The sequence below is a fragment of the Limulus polyphemus genome, unplaced genomic scaffold (assembly GCF_000517525.1).
Source record: "Limulus polyphemus unplaced genomic scaffold, Limulus_polyphemus-2.1.2 Scaffold5120, whole genome shotgun sequence".
Lineage (NCBI taxonomy): Eukaryota > Metazoa > Arthropoda > Merostomata > Xiphosura > Limulidae > Limulus > Limulus polyphemus.
The window spans coordinates 49,447-71,706 of record NW_013670730.1 but is presented as its reverse complement, the minus strand read 5'-3'; the positions used below and the strand labels follow the sequence as shown (position 1 = coordinate 71,706).

At 35.3% G+C, this 22,260-nt stretch overlaps 1 protein-coding gene across 2 annotated transcripts in view; it reads left to right on the top strand.

Annotated features, from left to right (window-relative positions):
* Positions 1-289: 289 nt before the first annotated feature.
* Positions 290-22,260, top strand: part of LOC106472153 (carboxy-terminal domain RNA polymerase II polypeptide A small phosphatase 1-like) — a 46,862-nt gene continuing 24,891 nt past the window's right edge. Inside the window, exons 1-2 of one of the 2 annotated variants that reach the window (XM_022400746.1) lie at positions 290-489; positions 812-930. In XM_022400746.1, the coding sequence (XP_022256454.1) occupies positions 861-930 (70 nt within the window). In that variant the 5' untranslated portion in view covers positions 290-489; positions 812-860. Of the gene's footprint in view, positions 490-683; positions 931-22,260 lie in introns of those variants that run through there. The other variant, XM_013932783.2, reaches the window with a different exon arrangement.

Sequence of the window (22,260 nt, the reverse complement as noted above, 5' to 3'; positions counted from 1 at the left end):
TTCAGATCCCTTCCCCGAACATGCTGGCCTTTTCAGCCTTGGGAGCGTTATAACGTGATGGTCAGTCTCACTTTCTCACTTTTCGTTGGTAAAGGGTAATCCAAAAGTTGGCGGTATTGACTAGCTGTCTTCCCTCCAGCCTATCACTTCTGAATTAGGAACAGCTAACTAGGACAGACAGCCCTCGAGTAACTTACAGCCAAATTCAAGAAACAAACAAATTTTCTGCAGTTATCATTACTAATGTCAAGTGACATAATTCTTGCACGAGATATTGAAAGAACCAGAGGCGTCGCTAGGTACTTAAAAGAATCGGAGCTGAGGTCCATAGGCGCGGGAATTTTCGGCTTTTTAAGTATGATGTCGACCACGGTTTTCTATTCTGATTTTTCAAGACACTAACAGGGGATTTGGGACACCGTCAAATAGAACCAGGGCACGGGCCTTGTGAGCTAGCGCCTAGCGACGCCTCTGGAAAGAACGCACAAAGTAAATATTTCATTTTACTATTATTAATAATGGTAATAAATTCTATAACGCTTTTCGTGAAATTGTTGTTTTCCGTTTTACCTCTATTTGTCGATTTAAATAAACCATGACAATTTGCTTAAGACAAACGCTTAAATATTAGGTGATGTTATATGCCCTATACACGCTCGCAGTTATGACGCATGCGCTTTGACTTCTTGAGCTATGATTGATTGTATAGTAAAGGCGTATGCGAATTTGGATTTTCATTTTATCTTACTTTATGTTATTCTTATTATTTTTTTTATAAAAATCTAGCTGTTATTTTTTTCTACTTATCTAGTGTTCGTAAATAAGATATTGTAACGGCGCAGTTGAGAGAGACTAAATAAATGGACAGTACGTCCATTATAACCCAAATTAACCGGGAAGAAGAGAACATTTACTTCCCACCAAAGAAAGGTGAGATAGAGTGAACGTGAAGTAGTTAATTTTACATAACTGAAAGTTTTGTTATAGTTATAAATTATAATACATTAGACTTTCTTATTCATATCATGAAATGTGCACTAGTTATAGTATTTTGTTAGAAATTGTTTCTGAATTTTAGACTAATCTACAGACGAAGTGACATTGACAGTAAATATTATTAATAATAATAATAGGATTTTTTTACAAATCAAAGAAACTGGAAAAAGAATTGAATACCAGATTTAGAAGTTAGAGTGCGTCAGTTATTTTATTTTTACTGAATTATAATCTGTAATAAAGACTAACTGTTGTTCATTAGTTGTGATACTGTACTTGTAACTTGTACTGTTGTAGTGTAGTTTACTTAGGCCTACTCCCAATGTTAGTTGCTTGGTGAGGATAGCGCTAGTACTACTAGTAGTAGTATTACTATTTGGCTAGAGGACACAATAATTATCAAATGGTTATAAAACTATAGTGATTTCAAGTACAGTAGTAGGAATGTTATAGAAAAATGTGCCATGTAGCTGTCTGTGAAAAGCCAAGGATAGTTGATCAGGGATATATTATTATTAAAATAAGGTACAGGTAATGCATTTGGAAATACAGAGTTGTTAAATAGTAGCCAGTCACAGACTGCAAGAAATATGCCTCATTCATCAGCATCTTGGTCAATTTGTTGTCGAATTTATCACATGGATGAGGAACATGCCATAATAATCATGCTAACATAAAATATCAATGTATGCCAAGAATATCAAATGAAATATATAACATACTTTATATACATATATATATATATATATATATATTTACATATATATATATATTTACATACTTTATGCAAGAATTTGCAATGGCGGCACGAGTTTGTATTGTGATAAAGCTTTTTGACACTACTTTCATGGCACCATGAAAATGGTTACTGGGAATTAAGAAAAATTAATGAAAAGGTGCAACAACAAAAGATTATGAATTTTTGTTTTTCTTATTGTATGTATGTGTAGGTTAGTAATATAATAAAATCTGTTATGTTATTATACGTTGTATGATAAGTAAAAGTATATTGTGGTAAGCTTTATTTTCAATGTTTTGATTTAAATGTATGTCAGAGGGTGAATGATGTTATGATCTGAAAAATGCATGCAGTGAGTAGAAGGTAAGTGTGGTATAAATATGAGTAAAGTAGTGAATCAGTGAGTAAGGAATGAGAAGTTAATCAGCAGTGTGTGATTCAGTTTGACAATGTAATGTCTAGCAAAGTAATTCAGAGCCATAATGCAATTCCACTTTGAATGTGGCTGCTTCCTTCAATGCTAGTTTATGTATCCTAGTTTTATAATTATATCACCAAGCTGTTAATGATTGACGTTGTATGTTTATTTTAATTTCTATGGGTTTTTTAAATGAACTAAAATGTGGAAGGAAGAAAATTAAACAATGAAAGCCATGCTAAATTTGTTAGCAATCTATGGTATTTGTATTTGACATAAAAATTGCATGTAATTCAAAATAAATTTTCTAGACTTTTAATTAGATACAAAATGTTTTTCTTTATTTGTATTATGAAGAAATTAAGTTTACTTAATTCCATTTTTCTCCCTGTAACATAACATCATGAACTATTTGGTCCTTTAAGACTGTCTCTGTACATCCACCCCTTAGAAAACAGAAAATTTAAATGAAATTTTTTTTGTTTTTAAGATGCCAGTGTCCACTACTATTGACAGCAACTCTGTTCATAAGATAATCACCCTGTTAGAAAAATTGCTCTTACGTGGAGGACCCTAGCCTGTCTTTTCTGTATCTTAAACTTGTGTACTCTTGTCCTGATGTTTTCACAATGCAGTACAAAGAAATCAGGTGCCGTGTTATGTTGTTAGTAGTAAAACTAATAACATTTTAGGGTTTATTTATAGACATATAGATTACAAGTCAAAAGAGAAAACTGTCTACAGTTTTTGGTCGCTCTATCTAAGTAGGGGTATTAACTTTTTGGAAAAGATTCAAAGGAAGTCCAGTAGGATGATTCTGGGGATGGAATGATTATTTAGATTAATATTTCTTAATTTATTTTATCTTGAGAAAAGAAGAGTAAGATGTGATGTTTACATGATTATCCAGTATGTTGATATGATAAATATCTCTGATACCTTCTGCTTATTTTGAAGATAAAACAACACATGTATAAGATTTGGAAAAAGACAGGCTAGGCTCCAGTTTAGATAATTCTGTTTTTCTGGTGGCGTAATTGGTTTGTGGAGAGAGTTGCTGTGGGCAATGGAAAAAGCTAACAATTTACAGTTAAGAGAGAAATTCATAATTTTATGTTTAAATGAAAGGGATTGGTGTGCAGGGACCAAATTGACCTTTATTGTCTATTTGTTAAATAATATTGTCTTTCATATCCATGTATTTATTTAACAAGTGTTTGAAATTCATACTAACTCTAGAAACCACATTATCAAGTAATTCATTCCACAAAATTATAACTCTTAACTTAAAACGAAAGTGTTAAACAATGAGTGTATCTAATCTTCCACTCCTTAAATCTGTGATTCTTAACATTCAAACTTGTTTCCAACCTTTCTATTCCATTCGCATAACCCGTAGAAAAATTGTTATTGTTTAAACCCTAACAAATTTTAACATTTGAGTCTGTTCTTCCAATTCTTATGCGCTCTAAAACTTGTAAGTCTCCTCTTATAGCATATCAGAAACCAAATATCATTCTAGTGGTCTCTCTCTGCATTTTTTCCAACAGGTTCATATTTTTCCTGTAATAAGGAAATAACACTGCTCAGAGTACTCCATATGAAATTTCAACAGTCTAGAACAAGACTTCATTTATACTGATGATAACTGACATGCATGAATCCCAGCTAGACAGGTCCCACAACCTTGCTCTGATTTATGAACATTCCTGACCAGCATTTGTATTGAATACAGAATGTTGTGTAAATCATCTACTTGTGTATATTAGTTACAGTTCATGTACCCGGTTACTTTGGTCTTGTATCTATAAGCCATCGTACCAACATTTTAGCCTGGAGGATTCTAGTCATAAGAATCACTTTAACCTTCCACACCTGGGTCTGGCTCATATATACATCATATGTTTTACAGTATTAATCCTTTCCTTATGGGTAGGTCAAACTGCATGTTATGACCTTTTACAGAATTATATTTAAAATTTAATTAAACTACTTTATTATCAATGTCTGTGAATAAACTTGGCATCAAAATGTAGTCAATAAATCAGTTTTTGATATTAAATAAGTTTTAATTCTTAAGTTTGCAAGGAAATATGTAAATAAATCCTCAATCTGTTCTGGTATGAGAATTGTAAAAATTTTTTCTATGTCTTCCTCCTCGTTTAATTTATTTACCATCCCTCTCTGAAGTATGAAATGTAATGTAAATTACTCATTATAATATAAATATTACTAAGACAAAGTGTAATTTTTATACTTTTCAATTTTATTTGTTTACAGAGCCATAAACTAGAAAATCGGAACCAATTGCCATGCCCACCTGTCATATCCTCTCTTTCACAAATAACTAATAACTCTGACATTTGATATCACTTATAACCAATATTAAGGCTAATTTTTAATCTATCAGTGTGTAATGATACATTATTTTCAGTGCAATATGTTGTTAATTTCGTCTTCAGTTTGAAAGTTTACGTTGTAGTGTTCAAATTGAGAAGCTAAGAAAATAATTTTAAGCCTTACTTGTCTTAGTTAGAATACCACTTAAATTATAATAGTTATAGAAAATTGTTTGCTTTGCATGTGCTATTATTGTGTGTTCTTATATGCATTATTTAAGTAAATATAAATTTATTATACTAGTACTGTTGTTATAAAAAGAGTAGATTTAAATTTCATTGACCACTGATGGCTAAAAAACAAGAGGTCAAAGGTAAATATTATATTTCTTGTTTTTTATGTATATTTGTTATTTATTTTGCAAAAGTAACTAAAATATAAAAATGGGGAACTTATTAGGTTAGATTAGGTAAGATAATGAAAAATAGTAAATAATAATAAAAATTCTTCATGAGATATGCTCACAAGCAGATCATGCATTATGTCATTCAATTTGGTAACCTGAGCTATGTATGGCAGGATTATTTGCTACACGCAGTTCAAAGGGCTGTAAAACAAAATAAGTTAGAAACAGATGTAGACTGTTATGAGCCTTAAGCTATTTTGGATAATTGTAGTTTCTGAAACAATACCTCACCTCCATGCAAAGAATATTCTGATATCTTGCACATTTGCTTATGAGGTTTGCTAACTCCCACCTAAAAATCATGTGTTTAACATGAACTGTGCTTGTGCATGATACTGTCATGTAATGATAGCCCTCCACCAATAGGAGGGTTACATAACATCCTTGCACAGTAACTCCCCCTAAGCACTTGCATTTGAAACAACTTAATTTTTTCATCGACATTGTCTATTATGCGAGATTTGCGATTCTTTACAAAACTTAAATTTCATATAAATATCTCTGGTTTCTTTTATAATTAAAGAAAAAGAAACAAAAACAAAAATCTTTTTTTTCTTGCTTACCCATTATGAATTCTCAAGTGATAGTAATTTCATCTTTGTCCTGTGATAGTGATGATGTTCCTAAAATGGGACCTGTGTTTATTGTGGCTACTGAGAGCTTGTCTGTGGAAGACATGACAGCCATTGTCCAATGTGTTGTGGGTTCCTTCATGCACAATGGGCCTCCTCTCATCCTTCAGCTGACATTCCTTCTCCCCAATTTGAGCATGATCAGGATGAGTTAACTTGTTATTTTTCCCCACTAGGGTTTGCTCTAGGTAAAGCTTTATCTGTGTAAGTAAGTACTCACCTTTCTGATCTCTTCTTTGATCTAATTTTGCAGTTATGTTTTTTCTTTTTCCTTTTTGTCTTTTGATCCCCTCTCCCTGTGCTTTGCTGCATGAGACCCATACTCAAGACTACTTTGTCTTTCCCATTTTACCTGACATTAGGGTTATTGCAGACTCATTTCTAAAACAACTGTACACTAGAATTACCATACTTTGTCCTCCTTGTCTACTTGACTTTTTTGCCTGGCTTACACTTGGGGGTAGGTGACCCCTTAACTTCTATTTCCCTTCCTAGTGCCCAGTCTTTCTTACCACCTGCCTTTGTTACCTCTTGTCACTTCACCTTATGCTTGAGGCACTTCATTCTGCTCCAGAGGAGGGTTCTCTTCTTTTCTCACCACACTGGCCCACCCTACTACTTCTGCTCTATCTCTCCTTACTTGGTTCTTCTGCTGTTGGGACTTATTGGGATTGGATGCTCTCCTAACTAATGTACACCTTTCTCCTGTTTCTCTCTGTGTTCTTTGTTGGGCTCTGTTTATTTGGCCAGAGGTCTTCAGGGGGGTTTCTGGCTCACTGGAGACCCAAACTGAGGATGCTCAGCATCAGTCCTCATTGTCTACAATGGTTTCTTGTCTTTCTCAACTTCACCATTCTGTTTCTAGGTCCATGTCTGTGGATTTACGATGCTAGAAACTGGGTTTTGATATCCGTGGTGGGCAGAGCACAGATAGCCCATCATGTAGCTTTGTGCTTAAGTTCAACCACACAAACAAACGAACTGTTCCTTGGTCTGCTGAATCTATGTCTTCCATCCCTATCCTAACTTTCTGGCCTTATTCTACTTCTTGTCTTCTCACTTTCCAATATCAGGGCTGTTGCTTGTCTCATTGGTAACTGCCCTGTCAGATCTGTCCTTGTGGGAGCCTGTCTGTTTCTTTTCACTAGTTTTTGGCTGACAGATTGGTTCTTCAGGTTCTCACCCACAGCCAATGTTTTCACTTATGTTCATTTCTTACACCTTTCTTTTCTTCTTACATTCCTTCCCCTTTATCTTTAGTGCCCTGAGGATGTAATTTCAGATCTGTTGGCTGAGAATGCCATTGAGAAGATGTTTACCCCTACACCTTGTTATTCCTCTTGTCTTTTTGTCAAGAAGATTGGGAACTAATATCCAGTTATTAACCTGTTGTCTGTCAATCATTTTCCTATCATCCTTCAATTTTATGTGGAGGGTTTTGTTTCTCTCTCTCTGGTGATTCTTTTCACCTGGGCTATGAATGACAAAAGTTGATATTTCAGACACTTTTTTACACATTCTGATCATCCCATCTTCCAGATGTTTTCTTTGTTTTCTTCATTGGGATCAGGTCTTCCACTACCATGCTCTTCCTTGTGGCATTGCATTTGCTTCTTATATCTCTTTAACTGAGTCATGGGGCATTCACCTGCCTTGTTGATGGATTAGGTCCAAGTTTCCATTATTACATGGATGATTGGCTTGTCCTCTCCCCTTATTGAGAAGACTTCTTTCCTTTTTTACACATGAATTCTTCTTCAGGGGGTTTCTTGGCTGGTTTAGCTTGTCAAGCATCCCAAGTCTCTTTTTCACACCCTCCTTGTATTTGGTGCATTCAGGGATGTTCCTCAACTCTCTCAGTCAGTCTCAATCTTCACCATTTTACTTATAAGCAGTGGAATGTCTTGCCATGAAGATTTGTGCTTCTCTGCACACTAGGTTATTTTGTTTATGGGAACTGTGGCTTCCCTTGAACCACTTATTTATATAGGCTGCACACACACATGCCTTTTTCAGTTGAAATTTCTGAGCTTGTGGAACCTTTCTTGGGATCCATTTTGATTGTGTACCTCCCTTTTCCTCTTGGTGACCTCGCCATGCCAACACAATGGTGGGCATCTTCTTTCTGCTCCTGACCTCATCTCTATTTATTCAGATGTCTTTCTGTTGAGTTAGGGCTGTGTGTGTCTGAATGACTACATGAATTTGGGCATATAGGCTTCAGAGGAGCTGAGCATTTATTGCATGTCAATGTTCTTGAACTTCTTGCCATTTATCAGGCATTTTCCTTTTTTCTACTTCTTTTCATGGATTGGTCAATCATGATCCACTCTGACAGTTCCACTGTTGTTTCTTAAATTAACCATCAGGGGTATACCCATTCTAAAACTCTGCTTTCATGAAAGGCAATGATGAGGCATATCCAACTGAGAGCAATCCCAAACACCCCATAGCTAAAACCCTTTCTGGCTAAGAGAGGCGACCCACTACCAAGTTCACAGTCCCCTAGCACATGACAGGCCATGAGACAAACCCAATGGGAGTATGTTTAAAATAGCAGGTCCAATGGCCACTCTCAACACCAAATTTCCCTCTTTGGGCCCCCAGTTACTCACTCTTTGGCTTTGGAGCTCTCAGCCATGACTAGTCTTACCTTTTTCCATATGCCTATCCACTTATTCCTCTTCTCTTCGCTTTGATATGTGACACTCCTTATTGGATCCTGTTGGTGGTGCCTCTTTGTCTGCCACAACCTTGATTTCTTCTGCTTTATCATTTGGTGTCAAGGCCTTCTCTTCCTGTGTCTCATTCCCACTCTCTCTTTTGCTCCAATGAAATCTCTTTTTTTTTTCATACAGGAATGCTATCCACCCATTTTCATGTGTAGGATTTGTCCAGTCGATTGCCCACAAGATTTTGCTCTCTGACTGTGTAGCCTTTTCTTTTATCACTATCATGTCATCCTTCAACTCACTCCATCCATGTGGCCCATTGTTTGGCCTTTTTCACATGGTTGCTTAACCATGGACTGTCAGTTTTCACTATTGCTGGTTCTTGGGTGCCTTTATTAACTACATTTCAGCTTTCCCATTACTGTCAGGTTTTTCTTCTGTCTTCTCCACTTTGTTCCAATCCTTCCTTCACCAGTCCCCTCATCCTACTCCCATGTTTGACTGGAATTTGATGTGATTTTACATGCTCTTACACATGCTCAATTTGGGCTGTTGACTTTGTGTTCATTATACCTTTGTTTTTCCGAAGATATAATTTTTTCTCCTTCTTGCCTTTTATTCAGATTTATATACCATTGATGCTTCCTGCAATATTTTTCACTATACTTATTTACACCTCTATTCAGACTGGGCTTTTATTCCTAAGACTTCAGCTGCTGAGGAAGGAGGTGATCATTCATTCACATTTCATCACATCAGATTCGTCAACTGCCTCATTTTTATCGACCCTTGGACAAGATCATTCAGGCTGTTATATGGATGAATCTGCACATGTTCTTCTCCCATTATATTCATCATTTGGCTGTTTCACCTCGTGTAGGATTTCTACTCCCTCCAGTTGCATTTCTTCAATAAAACTACATATCTTTGAGAAGGGCAAGTACATTTTCCTTTTATAGGATCCCACCAGATGGCTGGTATTGCCATCCAGAGTATGCTTATTTCCCAAAATCTGCATTGTGCTAGGGGTAACAGAAAGCATTCAACTCGTCTGTCCTGGCTCTACCAGTTCCCACTGTTGAGATGGGGTGTTCTGCAAGACCATTGGAAGTATTCTTGTGGTACTAAAATTACTCAATTTCTTGATCCAAACTATACCAATTCCATGGACTGTTATGAAAATAGTTGGCACCAGGAAAGTTACCTCTCATTTCTTTGGCTGGCTCTTGATGTTTTTTTAAAAATAATGTTTTACAGTCACCCATTTCACTGTTTCTAGTAAAAGACCTTTCTGGCAGATGCCTGATAGGGCTCTGGGCCTTTCTCTGGGTCTCCAAAATGGGAATCCCTCCTTTCTTCAAGTGGAGCACAGGAGAATCTTGCCACTTACTAGTTCCTAACTGCTGAGATGATGGACCTTGGAGAGCTCCTAACTGATTGTGTACAGGGTGAAGTAGGGCAGTGGTGGCACTGTCTGTGTAGTATGGGTCACCCCTAAAACAGCTAGTGTGTCCTCCTGTGTGTGGATGCTTGATTGGTCATGATAAAATTCTGCCCATTCCTGTGACACTTAGTTTCTTTTACCTTTCCCTCTGTTTCCTTCTGGGTGAAGAATATATTCTGGTTGAGACCAGATGCTGTTTCCCATGGTCATCTAGGTCTAATGTTTGCTCCGGCCTCTCCACAATTTCATTGTGGGATTCTAGCTGTGTGAGAGGTGAGGTATTGTCTCAGACGTTAAGATTTTCCTTACCTAAAATGTTTTTCTGATTGATACTCACCTCCTCATACTTTTTCAACCACCCTTCCCATCTTTGGAGCACTTTCTTTGTTCTTTTTTAAGAATGAAGTTATTTTGATTGCATGTGCTTAAGGAGAGTTACTGCATAATGAGGTTGTGTCACCTTCCAATTGGTGGAAGGCTTTTATTGCATGATGATGTTATCATGCACTATTGCAGTTCATGTTAAACACTTTTTTAGGTGAGAGTTAGCTCAAGGCTAGTGGCATGCAAATCTCATAGGTAGATGATCAACCTATTCTGTGTGAGTATCTATTGGAAATACATTTTCAGGTAAGGAAAGTTTTAACTTTTGGTTACAATCTGCAGTCATTCTAGAAAAAAAAAGGGTAACTTAGATTTACTTCTTTTTTTTATATAGGGGTTACAAGGTTGGTCAAATTGACTGAACTTGTATAGAGTTAGGGAAGAGAAAAGTAACAGGTAAAATATATATTTTTACTGAGAAAAACGTGTGGTATTTATTTAGGAGGTTTTAGAAAATTTTCAGAGGAAGAAACGCTTTTAATCTTAACATGTAAATCACTTTGTAGTTGGAGCAGTTAACACTCTGACTAAATACTTAACTAAAAAAATCTGATTTTTTGTGTTCAAAAGATTTGTAATGTTTACAGAAAGTTTGCCAAATTTCGTGAAGATACATGCACCATATTAACTTGTTAATGATGATGTTGCATAACTCTTTCTAAGTTTCTTGCCAGTAATAAAACCAGTAAATAAAATTATTTAAAACTTGACAAGAACTTTCATAAAAGTATGTAGTTTGAGAAAAGAAAAATATTTAATTATTTTTTTTTTACTATTTGTACCACAAATTCATTATTTAATGTAGTTATTTGCACTCTGTCTTTGAGTAGTTCATCTGCAAAGTGGTTTTTATGTTATGTATAAAAATATTTTTTATTTTACAGTTTCAAATTTCATTTGCATAATCTCTAGTACCTCCTTAATGAATATCAAAAGTTTCTTAAGGTAAATGTTTATATTTTATTTTCAATTTTCTCTACCATATAATTCACTCTAGCTATTATCATTAACGTAAAGCTCAATAAAATGCTTAAAATTAAGAAATAGAAATATGTACATAACTTTTAGCTCTTCATTGAATAATCTTAAAATATCTTCCTTGGGCCATATGTATAATTTCATGTCTTTACCTTTTCACTTAAGTTTATTTTTGATGTTTTATTTTTCTTTCCTATTTGTTATCATTGATTATCTATATTCACACACATCAACGGGTACTCGTGAGCAACAGAAAGTAGGAGCAGCAGAGATACCTTAACCAATATTAAAATCTTTTTGTGTACGTTTGGTAACGTAAGTCTTGCAGAGTTAGGGGAAAGCTTTGATTATTTTAGTAAAATTATTACACCTTTCAAATATGAATTTTAAGACACAAATAATACATAATTAACTGAAATATAAAAGTAAAACCTAAATACAGTTTAACTGTTTCTCTAACTATAACATATTTAGGTAAGAAACAACTGAACAAAGCAGCCAACAATAGTATGAGCAATCACATCTACCCAAAGATGACAACATGGCACCAGTTTCAAAATAACCTTTGTTGGATTATAGTGTAAAATGAGTTCTTTCTAATGACTATAAACACATACATATTGAAGTACATGTAACTTCGAAAGCTCAATGTGAAGGTGGGCATGGCATATGTTAAGGGTTGACAAAGTTTATTTCTTGCTTCAACTGCATTCAATGACAGTACTTTAAAATAGATGTGTCAGGAGTTCAAATAAACTACATTCTTTTCCAGACTTACTTGTACATGACTACCACCTTATGCTTCAACCTATACTTTGCCAAATTTTGACATTGTTTGTAGCTCGTGTGTCATGTGGCAGAAAATGAGAGATTTCATCATTACTTTCAAAATTTTTTTTTTAAAAAGGAATGAAACTAAGACATTATAAAACTTTAAACTATAACATACTTGATAATAACAATTTCATTAATACATTGATAGTGAAGTGGTGTATTAAATTTTGAATGCAACTTAGTAACATGTGCAGGAAGTGTTTTAAAAATGGCATTATTGTTATAAGGTTAAAAGTTATAGTATGGAAACTGACAGGTACTTTGTGGTTACAAGGTTGGTCATGTTGATGACTCTCTATGGGAAGAATTAAATTCAAAATTTAATTATGCGGTTTGTTGTCAATGTATGTCATTTTTTTGTATTACCTAAGCTTTCACTTCTTATGTTTCAAAATGAAATACCTAAAAATTCTCAGTCTTCATTTCTCTGCATCACATGACATGTCTGAACTCCATTTTCTACACTTCTACATTTTGCAAACAATTAGAAAACAAACTATACCTAATTACAAGTGGGAATCTAAAATCTGAACCTCCTGTCTTCTTGATTTGCTGAGATATTAAGGTATGTTTTTCAGCCCATCTCTCTGATTTTCTAGATTTTTGCTAGAAATAAACTTTACATGGCTGATGGACTAATAGAAAGAGCAGATTCTCTTCTACGTGAATTTTTTGAAGTTGTTTAGGTTTCCTGTTGTAAGTGGTTAGTCAGCCAAATTGTTTGGTTTGTAATAGGGATGCATGGGTAGTAAAATTTAATTGAACACCAGGTCTGGTTTCTTGGTCATTAAGGTTCGGCTGGGGCTGGGTGTAAACCAGGACTGTGTTCTCTCCTTGCCCACTTCTACAAAACTAGCATACATAAAATTAGAAACAAAACAAAATTGACGTTTATTACATTTAACCGAATAATCACCAACAGAACACTTAAGTTTTACTTTCAACTTTCAATGCCTAGCCCCAACTTCTCAAACGCTAACCCTATTGTTCTCAAAACCCTCACCTTCTCCAGAAATCCACTTCTCAAGCTATGCCTGTTATTAACCCCTATTCTTCTCTGAATCCCTGACTTTCAGTGGCTGCTCAGTTTTTGTTGCTTGGAACACTTTATTTTATAATTAAACCAATTATTGACCGTAACTTTCAGCACTGCATTAGTTGCCACAAAGATTAGGGCTTAGATGCCTAACTTCAATACTTGGCTGGAGCTGAGTATTACCAGGTAGCCAAATACCCTGTCAGGGCTGAAAATCTGGCTTGATACCTGTGCATCCCTAGTTTGTAATGATCATATTTTAATGTTCTGAATGTGTAAGGAAATTTTTTTAACCTATTTATAGTTTGCTTAGAAAGCTGGATAAATTATGATAGTTTTGAGACAGCCTATTCTAGTGACTGATGTATTTTTGTGTTCTAATATCTGTATTTGAAAGCTGTAGCTTTCAGATACAGATATTAAAACACAAAAATATATTGGTTTTGGAGATCATGCTTTTGGGCATGATGTTAGGCCTTTGCCTCACCCTGACAAGGTTGTCTACTTCAGTAGTATTACGCACCTACTTTTAAAGATAATGAATGCCCTGTCCCTTCCTTAAAATACTTGCAGGATTTAAAACCATTTCAGCCAGCATTTAATTGTTGTAGTTACTGTAAAAGGTACTCATAAAAGTGGCAACCATACTGGCAGTATAAAAAAAATAGTAATTAAGGTGGTGGAATGTACATTTAACACTTGTTCTTCTCTGTACATTTTACCATTTGTATTAAGTAAAAGAAAAATATCATGATACATGTTTTTTTCTATTAGGCAGTTAGGATTCATTTTGCATCTAGTATCTTACTATATTTATTTATATTTTTAAATTGAAGGATTTTTTATGCAATTCTCAAGTTCTTTCTGTATTTCATTCCTGCTATTAAGTAGCTTTTGTTACTTGACTGATATACAATTATTTGTTTAATAAGTTTTAATACTTACATGTTCTGTTCTAACACTTGTGGATTGGGTACAGGCTGTGCATCTGTTGCTTATTTCATTAATCCTTCGTTTAATTCTAAAGGTGTATATCAGCCAGATGTTTCAGTACCACACGTAGCTTAACTTGATACTGGTAGATGTAGTCCTGTTTTAAAGCAAATATGTGGTGTGTTTAAACCCATGAGTCGTGCAGTGTTCCAATTAGAGTGTAGGATGTGTGTTGATACTTAACATAACTTGGGTTCTTATATATATTAAGCTATAGTTGTCAGTATTACTTTTATAATTAGTTGGAAAGATATTATGTGCATTCATTTTCTGTTGTGTAAGAATGTATATATCTTATTTGGAATCAAAGTAAAAATTGTGTATTTACCAAAGCTCCTCCTGATTTGTGAAGTCTGAGCTGTTCATGTCAGATTTTTTTTGTATTATAATTTGGCAGATTTTGTGTGAGATGACTTTTTTTTTCCACTTGATTTAAAATTCAAATTATATAATGTATTATGTATAGAGTTGTGAAATTAATGGAATTTACTAAGATCATCTGGATCATTGATTGACTATTTTCTGTTGAGACTAATCTTCCTATTTTCATCATGTTTTGGGATTTTTAATGACATTTTCGAATTACACTTCATTTGATACAACAGACATTTTCAGGTACAACAATTTAGGGTTAACTTACTTTTTTAATCCTAAACTGTTACATGAAAATGTATCATATATGCAACCTAGTACACAACCTGTACCAAGCAGAAGATACAATTAATACTGTTGAATGTGTTTCTCCATAATAATTTTGCACCAGACTACTCCACTAAAGCAAAATAAATTAATTAATTAAAAATAATTATCCTTAGATTTCATGTAGTAAAACTAGTAAAGATTCTCGTCATTGTGTTTGATAGATAATATATGATTTATTGAAAACAAATTCACTCTGATCCTAGAAAAATATCTGTATTAGGCAAAGCTTAAGTGGCACGTGACAACAGCCAGACTTGTTTTCCCATTACAGTGCTTCCTATCTAGCTGGTCTTAACTAAACAGAAGTCCTGTTTGTGTTACGTATTATTAGACCCTTATTAGTCCGTCAAGTAATTTCTGATACAGTTAAATGAGCAAGTTATTCAGCAATGAGTATTTTGTTAAGAAAATAAAAAATAATGAATATTAAGTTGCCTTAATTTTTTTTATTAAAGTAATCTTACTCTAAGTAGCACTGGTTGTTTTTAGCTTGTAATAAGTAGGCAGTATATTAAGTTAAAGCTGCATTACTGTTCAGACTAAACAAAGTAAAACATACAACAGACATCACTATGGCTAATTATGTAACCAGTGGCCACTAGGCTACACCCTCACATTCCTGAGTTGTTTGCAAGAAGTTTGAAAAATGTCACACACAGTTGTGCCAGCAGGAGTAATAGCTTTCATGCCATGTCACATTCAGTCACATTATTTATTGCTAAAAGAGAAGATCAAAAATTGGCAGTGGGTACTGCCAGCCAGTTGCCTTAATTCTGGTTGATAGTTAAAAATTGGGGATGGTGACAAAGCCTTAGTAGCTTTACCATAATTCAAAAACGAATATAATGCTGTCATTAGAGCTGGACAAATAACCCTTTAGATGCAGACTTTTGTTTTTAGTATATTCAGGTTTATATTCATTTCTAATTAGATCAAGTATACCTCTAAAACCATTTGAAATAGCCCAATACACATATGGAAACAATTGTTCAGTACAACCTGAAGATTTAAGTTATGCAAATAATTTGACCTAGTTTGCATATCTGATGATATCACACTTCCAATATGGACTCCATATTTGAGAATTCCGATATAGTACTTACTTCCACTCACAAAATTAGCTATTGTTGTTCAGTGCTGCCTTCTATGTGCAACCTTTTTCATTACGCATGTCACAAGCTCTCCCCTATTGGAATTGAATGATTCCAATGTGTGTCTTCCAAATCATCATGTGTCACTTCACCGCCATTAGGTGCATGACATGCACATATGATTCATGTGACTCCCTCTATACTCCTCTACTGAACAATCACTTCTCATTTGGCAGCGCTCGTGTTTGGATATGCTTCTTGTTTGTTTAAAGATTCATGATCTGCTTAAGTGTCCTCACAAACTGGTATTCTGTAATTTATTTATTACTACTGTTTCTTCAGTTTAACAAATTTTATCAGTTCCCGTCTCATTATTCTGTTTCATCTCTCAAATGTGGTGAACTCTTATTCACAATGAATTCCAAAATTCTTGTTCCCACTTCGGAGGTCACACCAGTGACTTGTGTTATTTCTCAGGCTTCAGGTGTGGGGAACCTGACAGATTTTTCTGCATTTATCTGTGGGGGAGATCAAACGTTACATGGGCCAACCTTTGTCCTCAGACCTCGCCCCAGTTCCTCCCAAACACGCAGAGCCTGTTCAGACTGACAGGGACTTGGATCATCTATTTCTGTCTTCTGATTTTACCATACCTTCCCGTTCTCTGCCTGAATGTTCACTTAGGCCTAACTTGGTCTTTTTAGATCTGTTTCTCAGGTATGTGATGTTTTATCCCTTTCTCCTATTATTTATGAACCATGTCTTTCCTTACTACATGACCAATCTTAATATCCTTTTTGTTTTCCTCCCTCCCCTGATATTCAGGTTTATGCTAATCAATTTGCCTCGCAGTTAGGATATGGGTTTATCATGCCTCACCCACTGCTGGCTTCAGATCAGTGTGTGTTTTCAGACCATTGTGGTGACTGTCCCACTTTGGACCAACAAGTGTTAGGTTCCATATTGCCTGTTTGGGGAGGGGGGGGGGCAACTCCTGAATCACCTGTGAGTCTGACCCATGCCAAGAATTCTTGCCTGTGTCTTACCCTTACAACTCTTTCAGGGCACCCTTCTTCTCTACATGTCCTCTCAGGTGGGCTACAACTCTGGGATTTCCCACTGACCACCTACTGTGGTTTGGGTAGTGGATTTTCTCACTTGGTTTTTGACTGGGAGTCCTCGATCTCTTTGTTTTCAGGTTATCAGTTGGATTTATCCCATACCTTTCATTTTTCCTGATACTGTAACATCTTTACTTTACCTGTACTTGCCATGCTCCTGCATTCCTTCTGGTTGCATCACCTTCCCAGGTGACCTACCCTTCTGGCTGGGGATGCTAATGTGGTACTCCATTCCTTCACTTTACCTCTGTTTGAACCACTTTCCTTGTGTTCCATGTTTCACCTTTCACTTCAAACCTATTTCCTTCTCCTCTTAGACTGTGGAATGTCGACGGTCAGATTGTTTCAGTACATATTATTGTTCCTTCCTCCCAAAGATCTCTATGGTTCGGGAGGGGGGCTCCTCCCTTTCACCTATTTTCCTTCCTTCCATTTCTCATCTTTACCCTCGAACTTGATCCAGATAGGCTTCTGTGTCTGGTCAGGGCTTTACATTGTTATATTGCCAGTCTGGCTTCCTTCCATGGTACCTGTTACTGACTCTTTATACCCTGGCATTCTTCTTCTGGAATTTATTCCAGGTGTCTTCTCATCAGATTAAACACCACCTTTTCCCTCGCTTCTCGTCTTCATCCATTGGAGGAAATTATACAATCAGGCATGTGGACCATGCTTAATACATTCGTCTCCAATTATCTACATCATATCATGGTTTCTTCTTCATCGTGTTTTTGCCTTCCATCTGTGGCCATTCTTAAGACTTCAGTGCTATTCATACTTTTTTTTTTTCAGGGGCCATTTTCTTCTTTCCTCATTATATGGATCCCATTTTGCTCTGTGGTAAGTGGTGCCTGACCAGGCATTTTTTAACTTGAACTCCACACAATACAGCCATGTTGACTTGCTTATATTTCATGGCTTTGCAACACTAACCATTGAGATGGGATGTTCCACAAGATCACTTGTAGGTGAACAACCTCACAATATTTTGCTTCATAAACATGCTCGTTCCGGACCGTACCACCCATGGACTGCATTGGTAAAGCCTGTAGTGAATAGCTCGGTATGGTTTCATGGCCACCCATTTCACTCTCTCAGGTGATGTTCCTTCAGACTCTTCACTGCCTTTTCACCCTCCTTTCTTCTAGTAGAGTATGGGAGTCCTTACCTCTTTCCAGTTCCAAGCTGCTGGAGTGGTTGACCAAGGAGGCACACTTCTGAATGGGTTCCACACAAAGATAACTATAACCATTCAGTGCAGATTAGGGCTGTGGTCTTCTGTGGTTGTAGATGCCCTACTGTCTTCCTCTTTACAATATAAAATTATGAAGGAGTGATAGGTCAAAATGCAGTTCAACCCTTCGATTGGGAGCTTTCATCCTACCCCAATGTGGATGTCGGTACCCTGCGTATGGGTTTTGGATTTAGAGTAGAACTAATCAACATAAGTCTTCACATGCTTCGGCTTGTTTATCTTACTCCCTCAATTTTCCTCCGTCTGTGTTGTGGGTCACAGATGTGGTATGGTGGATTGTTTTAGCTCTGTCCTCATCGTATCTTAATACCAGAATGTTATTGCATTTTGGATGGTTCTGGTAAATTTCCTGATTGGGGAGTTGATGTGATAGACATCCTTTCGATGTTGGATATCGGGTCCCCAGATTGATAGCTCAGTGCTAGTACTTGTGTCATACCTGGGAGACAGCGTGATTCTCAATTCTCCCGTCTCTTGGGTTTGAGGTGAAGATGGTATGATCTTCATCCTACCCCTGTGTGGATGTCAGTTTCCAGCAGCATGAGGTTTGGATGTAGTTGACTTATTGAGTGTGATCTGTTGCACCCTAGCCACTCTATACCTGAGGGCACATCCAATGTTTTACCCAATTTTCTATTCTTGGGATTGAATTATATTTATTTTATATGGTTAGGATCACAATCTTGACAGTTTCTCCCACTTTTGTACTCCTCTCTTTTTCCAGCCTTCCCCACATTTCACAGAGGGGCGAAGAGTATACCTGGTTGAGTAGTGGTGCGGTTCTCCTCATCTGATCTTCGGATCTGACTCTCTCTTTTCAAGAGGTATCCTTCAGATGCTTTTGTGGGGAGCTTCTATCATTCCATAGCACCAGTCCCTTCTCTTATTCAGTGTTGGATTCTAGCTAATTTTATGAGAGGAAGTAAGTATCAGAAGTTATAAATTTCCTACGCTGAAAATTTGTTTCCGATAGGTACTTATCTTCGTTCACACTTCCCACTGGTGCTTAAGTGTTTTGCCAAACTTCGAACTGAAAGGTCTGTAGAGGAGTATAGAGGGAGTCACATGTGTCACTTGAGTATGTCATGCTCTTATTGGTGGAGAAGTGATGCATGATGATTTGCATTATAGATGCATTGGAATCATTCAATTCCAATAGGGGAGAGCAGAAGGTTTGTGGCATGTGTAAAGAAAAAGTTCTCATATAGAGGGCAGCACTGAACAAGAATAGCTAATTTTGTGAGAGGAGGTAAGTACCTATCAGAAATACATTTTCAGTATAGGAAAATTATAACGTGTAGATTATTCTTTTTTTCTTCTGAGTTGGACATTCAAGAACATATTTACTTTATGACTTGGAAAATACAAAACCTTTGAATCCCTATTTATCTGTTTTCTTAGGGTTGTCTGTTTCAAACTTTCACCCATGTACATGTTTAGTGGTTTCCTATAAACTGCTTGTAGCACTTCACATGCTAAAGCTACATATTTGGTGACTTCCTACAGACTGCTTGTAGCACTTTACATGCTAGAGTGTACATGTTTAGTGATTTCCTACACACAGTTCATCTAATATTTTATCTTTCACAGAATATTATACATGGAATTCTTAAAAATGAAATACAGACTTTGAACATTTTTTAAACTTGAATAATCTTTGGATTGAAATATACAATTGAAAACAGTTGTACTGTTTTTAGTCTTAAGATACTGCACTGATTATTTTACTTTTGATTACTCTTTTTTTTTTTTTAGTAATTAAAACTTTAATGTCAAACTGTTTTACCAGATAGTTAGAAAATTAGCAGGGTGTTTACTGTCAGTATTTTTTGCACAGTTTTCACTAAATGTTTCCAGTATGAATCATAATAATTTTTTTAGCTTGGCAATTAATCAGTGCATCATAATGAAATGTATTGATCTAACATACATGTTAGTGTAACTGTGTGATAATAGTTAGGCCTAATCAAAACTTGTGTTACAGCGACTAATATCTTTAGTTTGTACATGTTGACCTAGATTGAACTGCTTGTAATTAAATGAAGATATTATTAACATAATTAGAATTATCAACTTTTTCTACAGTCTGTTATTTTATAATCCAAAACTTTCAGCTAAAATTGCAGGAGTTACATAATTACCATAAGACAATAATTGTTTGACTTGATTAACTTAACCCTCTTACTACAGGTAGGTCAAAGTGCCTATGACATGATCTTTTAGAGAGTTGCTTTCAAAATTTAATTAAACTACTTTATTATCAATGTGTATGAATAAACTTGACATCAAAATGTGGTTAATAAATCAAAGTTTTAAGTTCTTAATTATATAAGGAAGTATTTAAACAAATCCTGAATCTCTCCTAGTAGGAAAATCATGACATTTGTTCTCTGGGTCTTCTCCCTTCTCTAATTTATTTACTACTTCTAACTGAAGTATGAAATTTAATGCAAATTACTCATTATAGTATAGGTATTACTAAGTTAAAGTCAAATTTTTATAGCCTTCAGTCTTATTTATTTATGTAGTCATAAACTAGAAAATCTGATCCATTTGCCATGCCCATCTGTCATGTCCTCTCTTTCACAAATAACCAGTAGCTTTCACTGATGTTTTAATCTGTCAAATAACATATAACATTGTTTTCTGCACAGAGTATTGTCTATTTTGTCTTCAGTTTGAAAGTTTCTCTCATGGTGTTAAGATTGAGAAGCTTTGGAAATTACTTTATGGTTCTTATGTCACAGTTAGAAAGCCAGTTAAATTAAAATAGTGATAGGACATTGTTTGCTTTGTGCATGTTATTATTCTGTGTTTTTAGGTACATTATTTAACTAAATAAACATTTAGTGTACTAGTACCATTAGTATAAAAAAAGTCTTAAATTTTATTGGCAACTGACAGCAAAAAATACAGAGGTCAAATGTAAATATATACACAGACACAGTTTTTTGTTGTTTTTTAAATAATGGTTTGTTTCTGAGGGGATGCTCTTTAGTGCACATTATGCAAATATGCAGGACTTTTCTGCAATATTAATGAATAACTTTACTTGTAAGCAGAGCTTGAGCATGCAAAGAGTTTGTTTCTTTGAATATTTCAGTGCATTATTAAAGTAATTTCCAAGCAGAATCCATGGTTTATAAGCATACAGAAATATGCATACTTTTAGAATCTTACATGCTACATGTATCAGTGTAAGATACTTGAAAACTTGAATTATTATATAAATTAGGTAAAAGCAATGTATATTACATAGGAAATGGGTGATGTGATTTAAACAATGAAAAGAAATATAACTAAAAACAAGATTTTATGTGGTATAATGGTAGTGATCACATTAGGGTACAATAATTTGTTGGCAAGCAAGGTTACTCTTAATTTAAATACATGAATCACATTTGTTAGACTTTCACTTATTATTATAGAAATGAATGGTATTTAACTTTGAACATTCCTCTACAAAAAAAAAATAATAATAAATAGGGGAAAAGACTAAATCAGGCACATTTTTATAAAACTAAATGTTATTTGTGACATACAAGTTCTAATGGTGGGTTACACAGATCACGTGTTTCAAAATTGAAAAAAACAAAAAACTAAAAAAATGGGAGCAAAAAACCTTGACTGGTTGCCAAGGGGTTTGGTATGGAAGGTACTTAACCTTGTGCCACTACAGTCTGTGTGTGCACTCATACAGAGTAACATTGTTATTTCCATCAGTCCACAGACTAGAGTTAAAAGACTGTATTTTGTGTTAATAAAGCTTCAATAGTGAACCATGAAGAATGGAACTTACAGGGTCATTATAGCTGTGGATCCAAATTTTATTCACATTCAAGTCTACCCAGGTGAGGTTCTAGTCTTGTGAACTATATGTACATGTAGCTGCAGTTCCCAGCTTACTGACATTCTAGTCTTGTGAACTATATGTACATATAGCTGCAGTTCCCAGCTAACTGACATTCTAGTCTTGTCAACACTATGTACATGTAGATGCAGTTCCCAGCTTACTGACATTTTAGTCTTGTGAACACTATGTACATGTAGCTGCAGTTCCCAGCTTACTGACATTCTAGTCTTGTGAACACTATGTACATGTAGCTGCAGTTCCCAGCTTACTGACATTCTAGTCTTGTGAACACTATGTACATGTAGC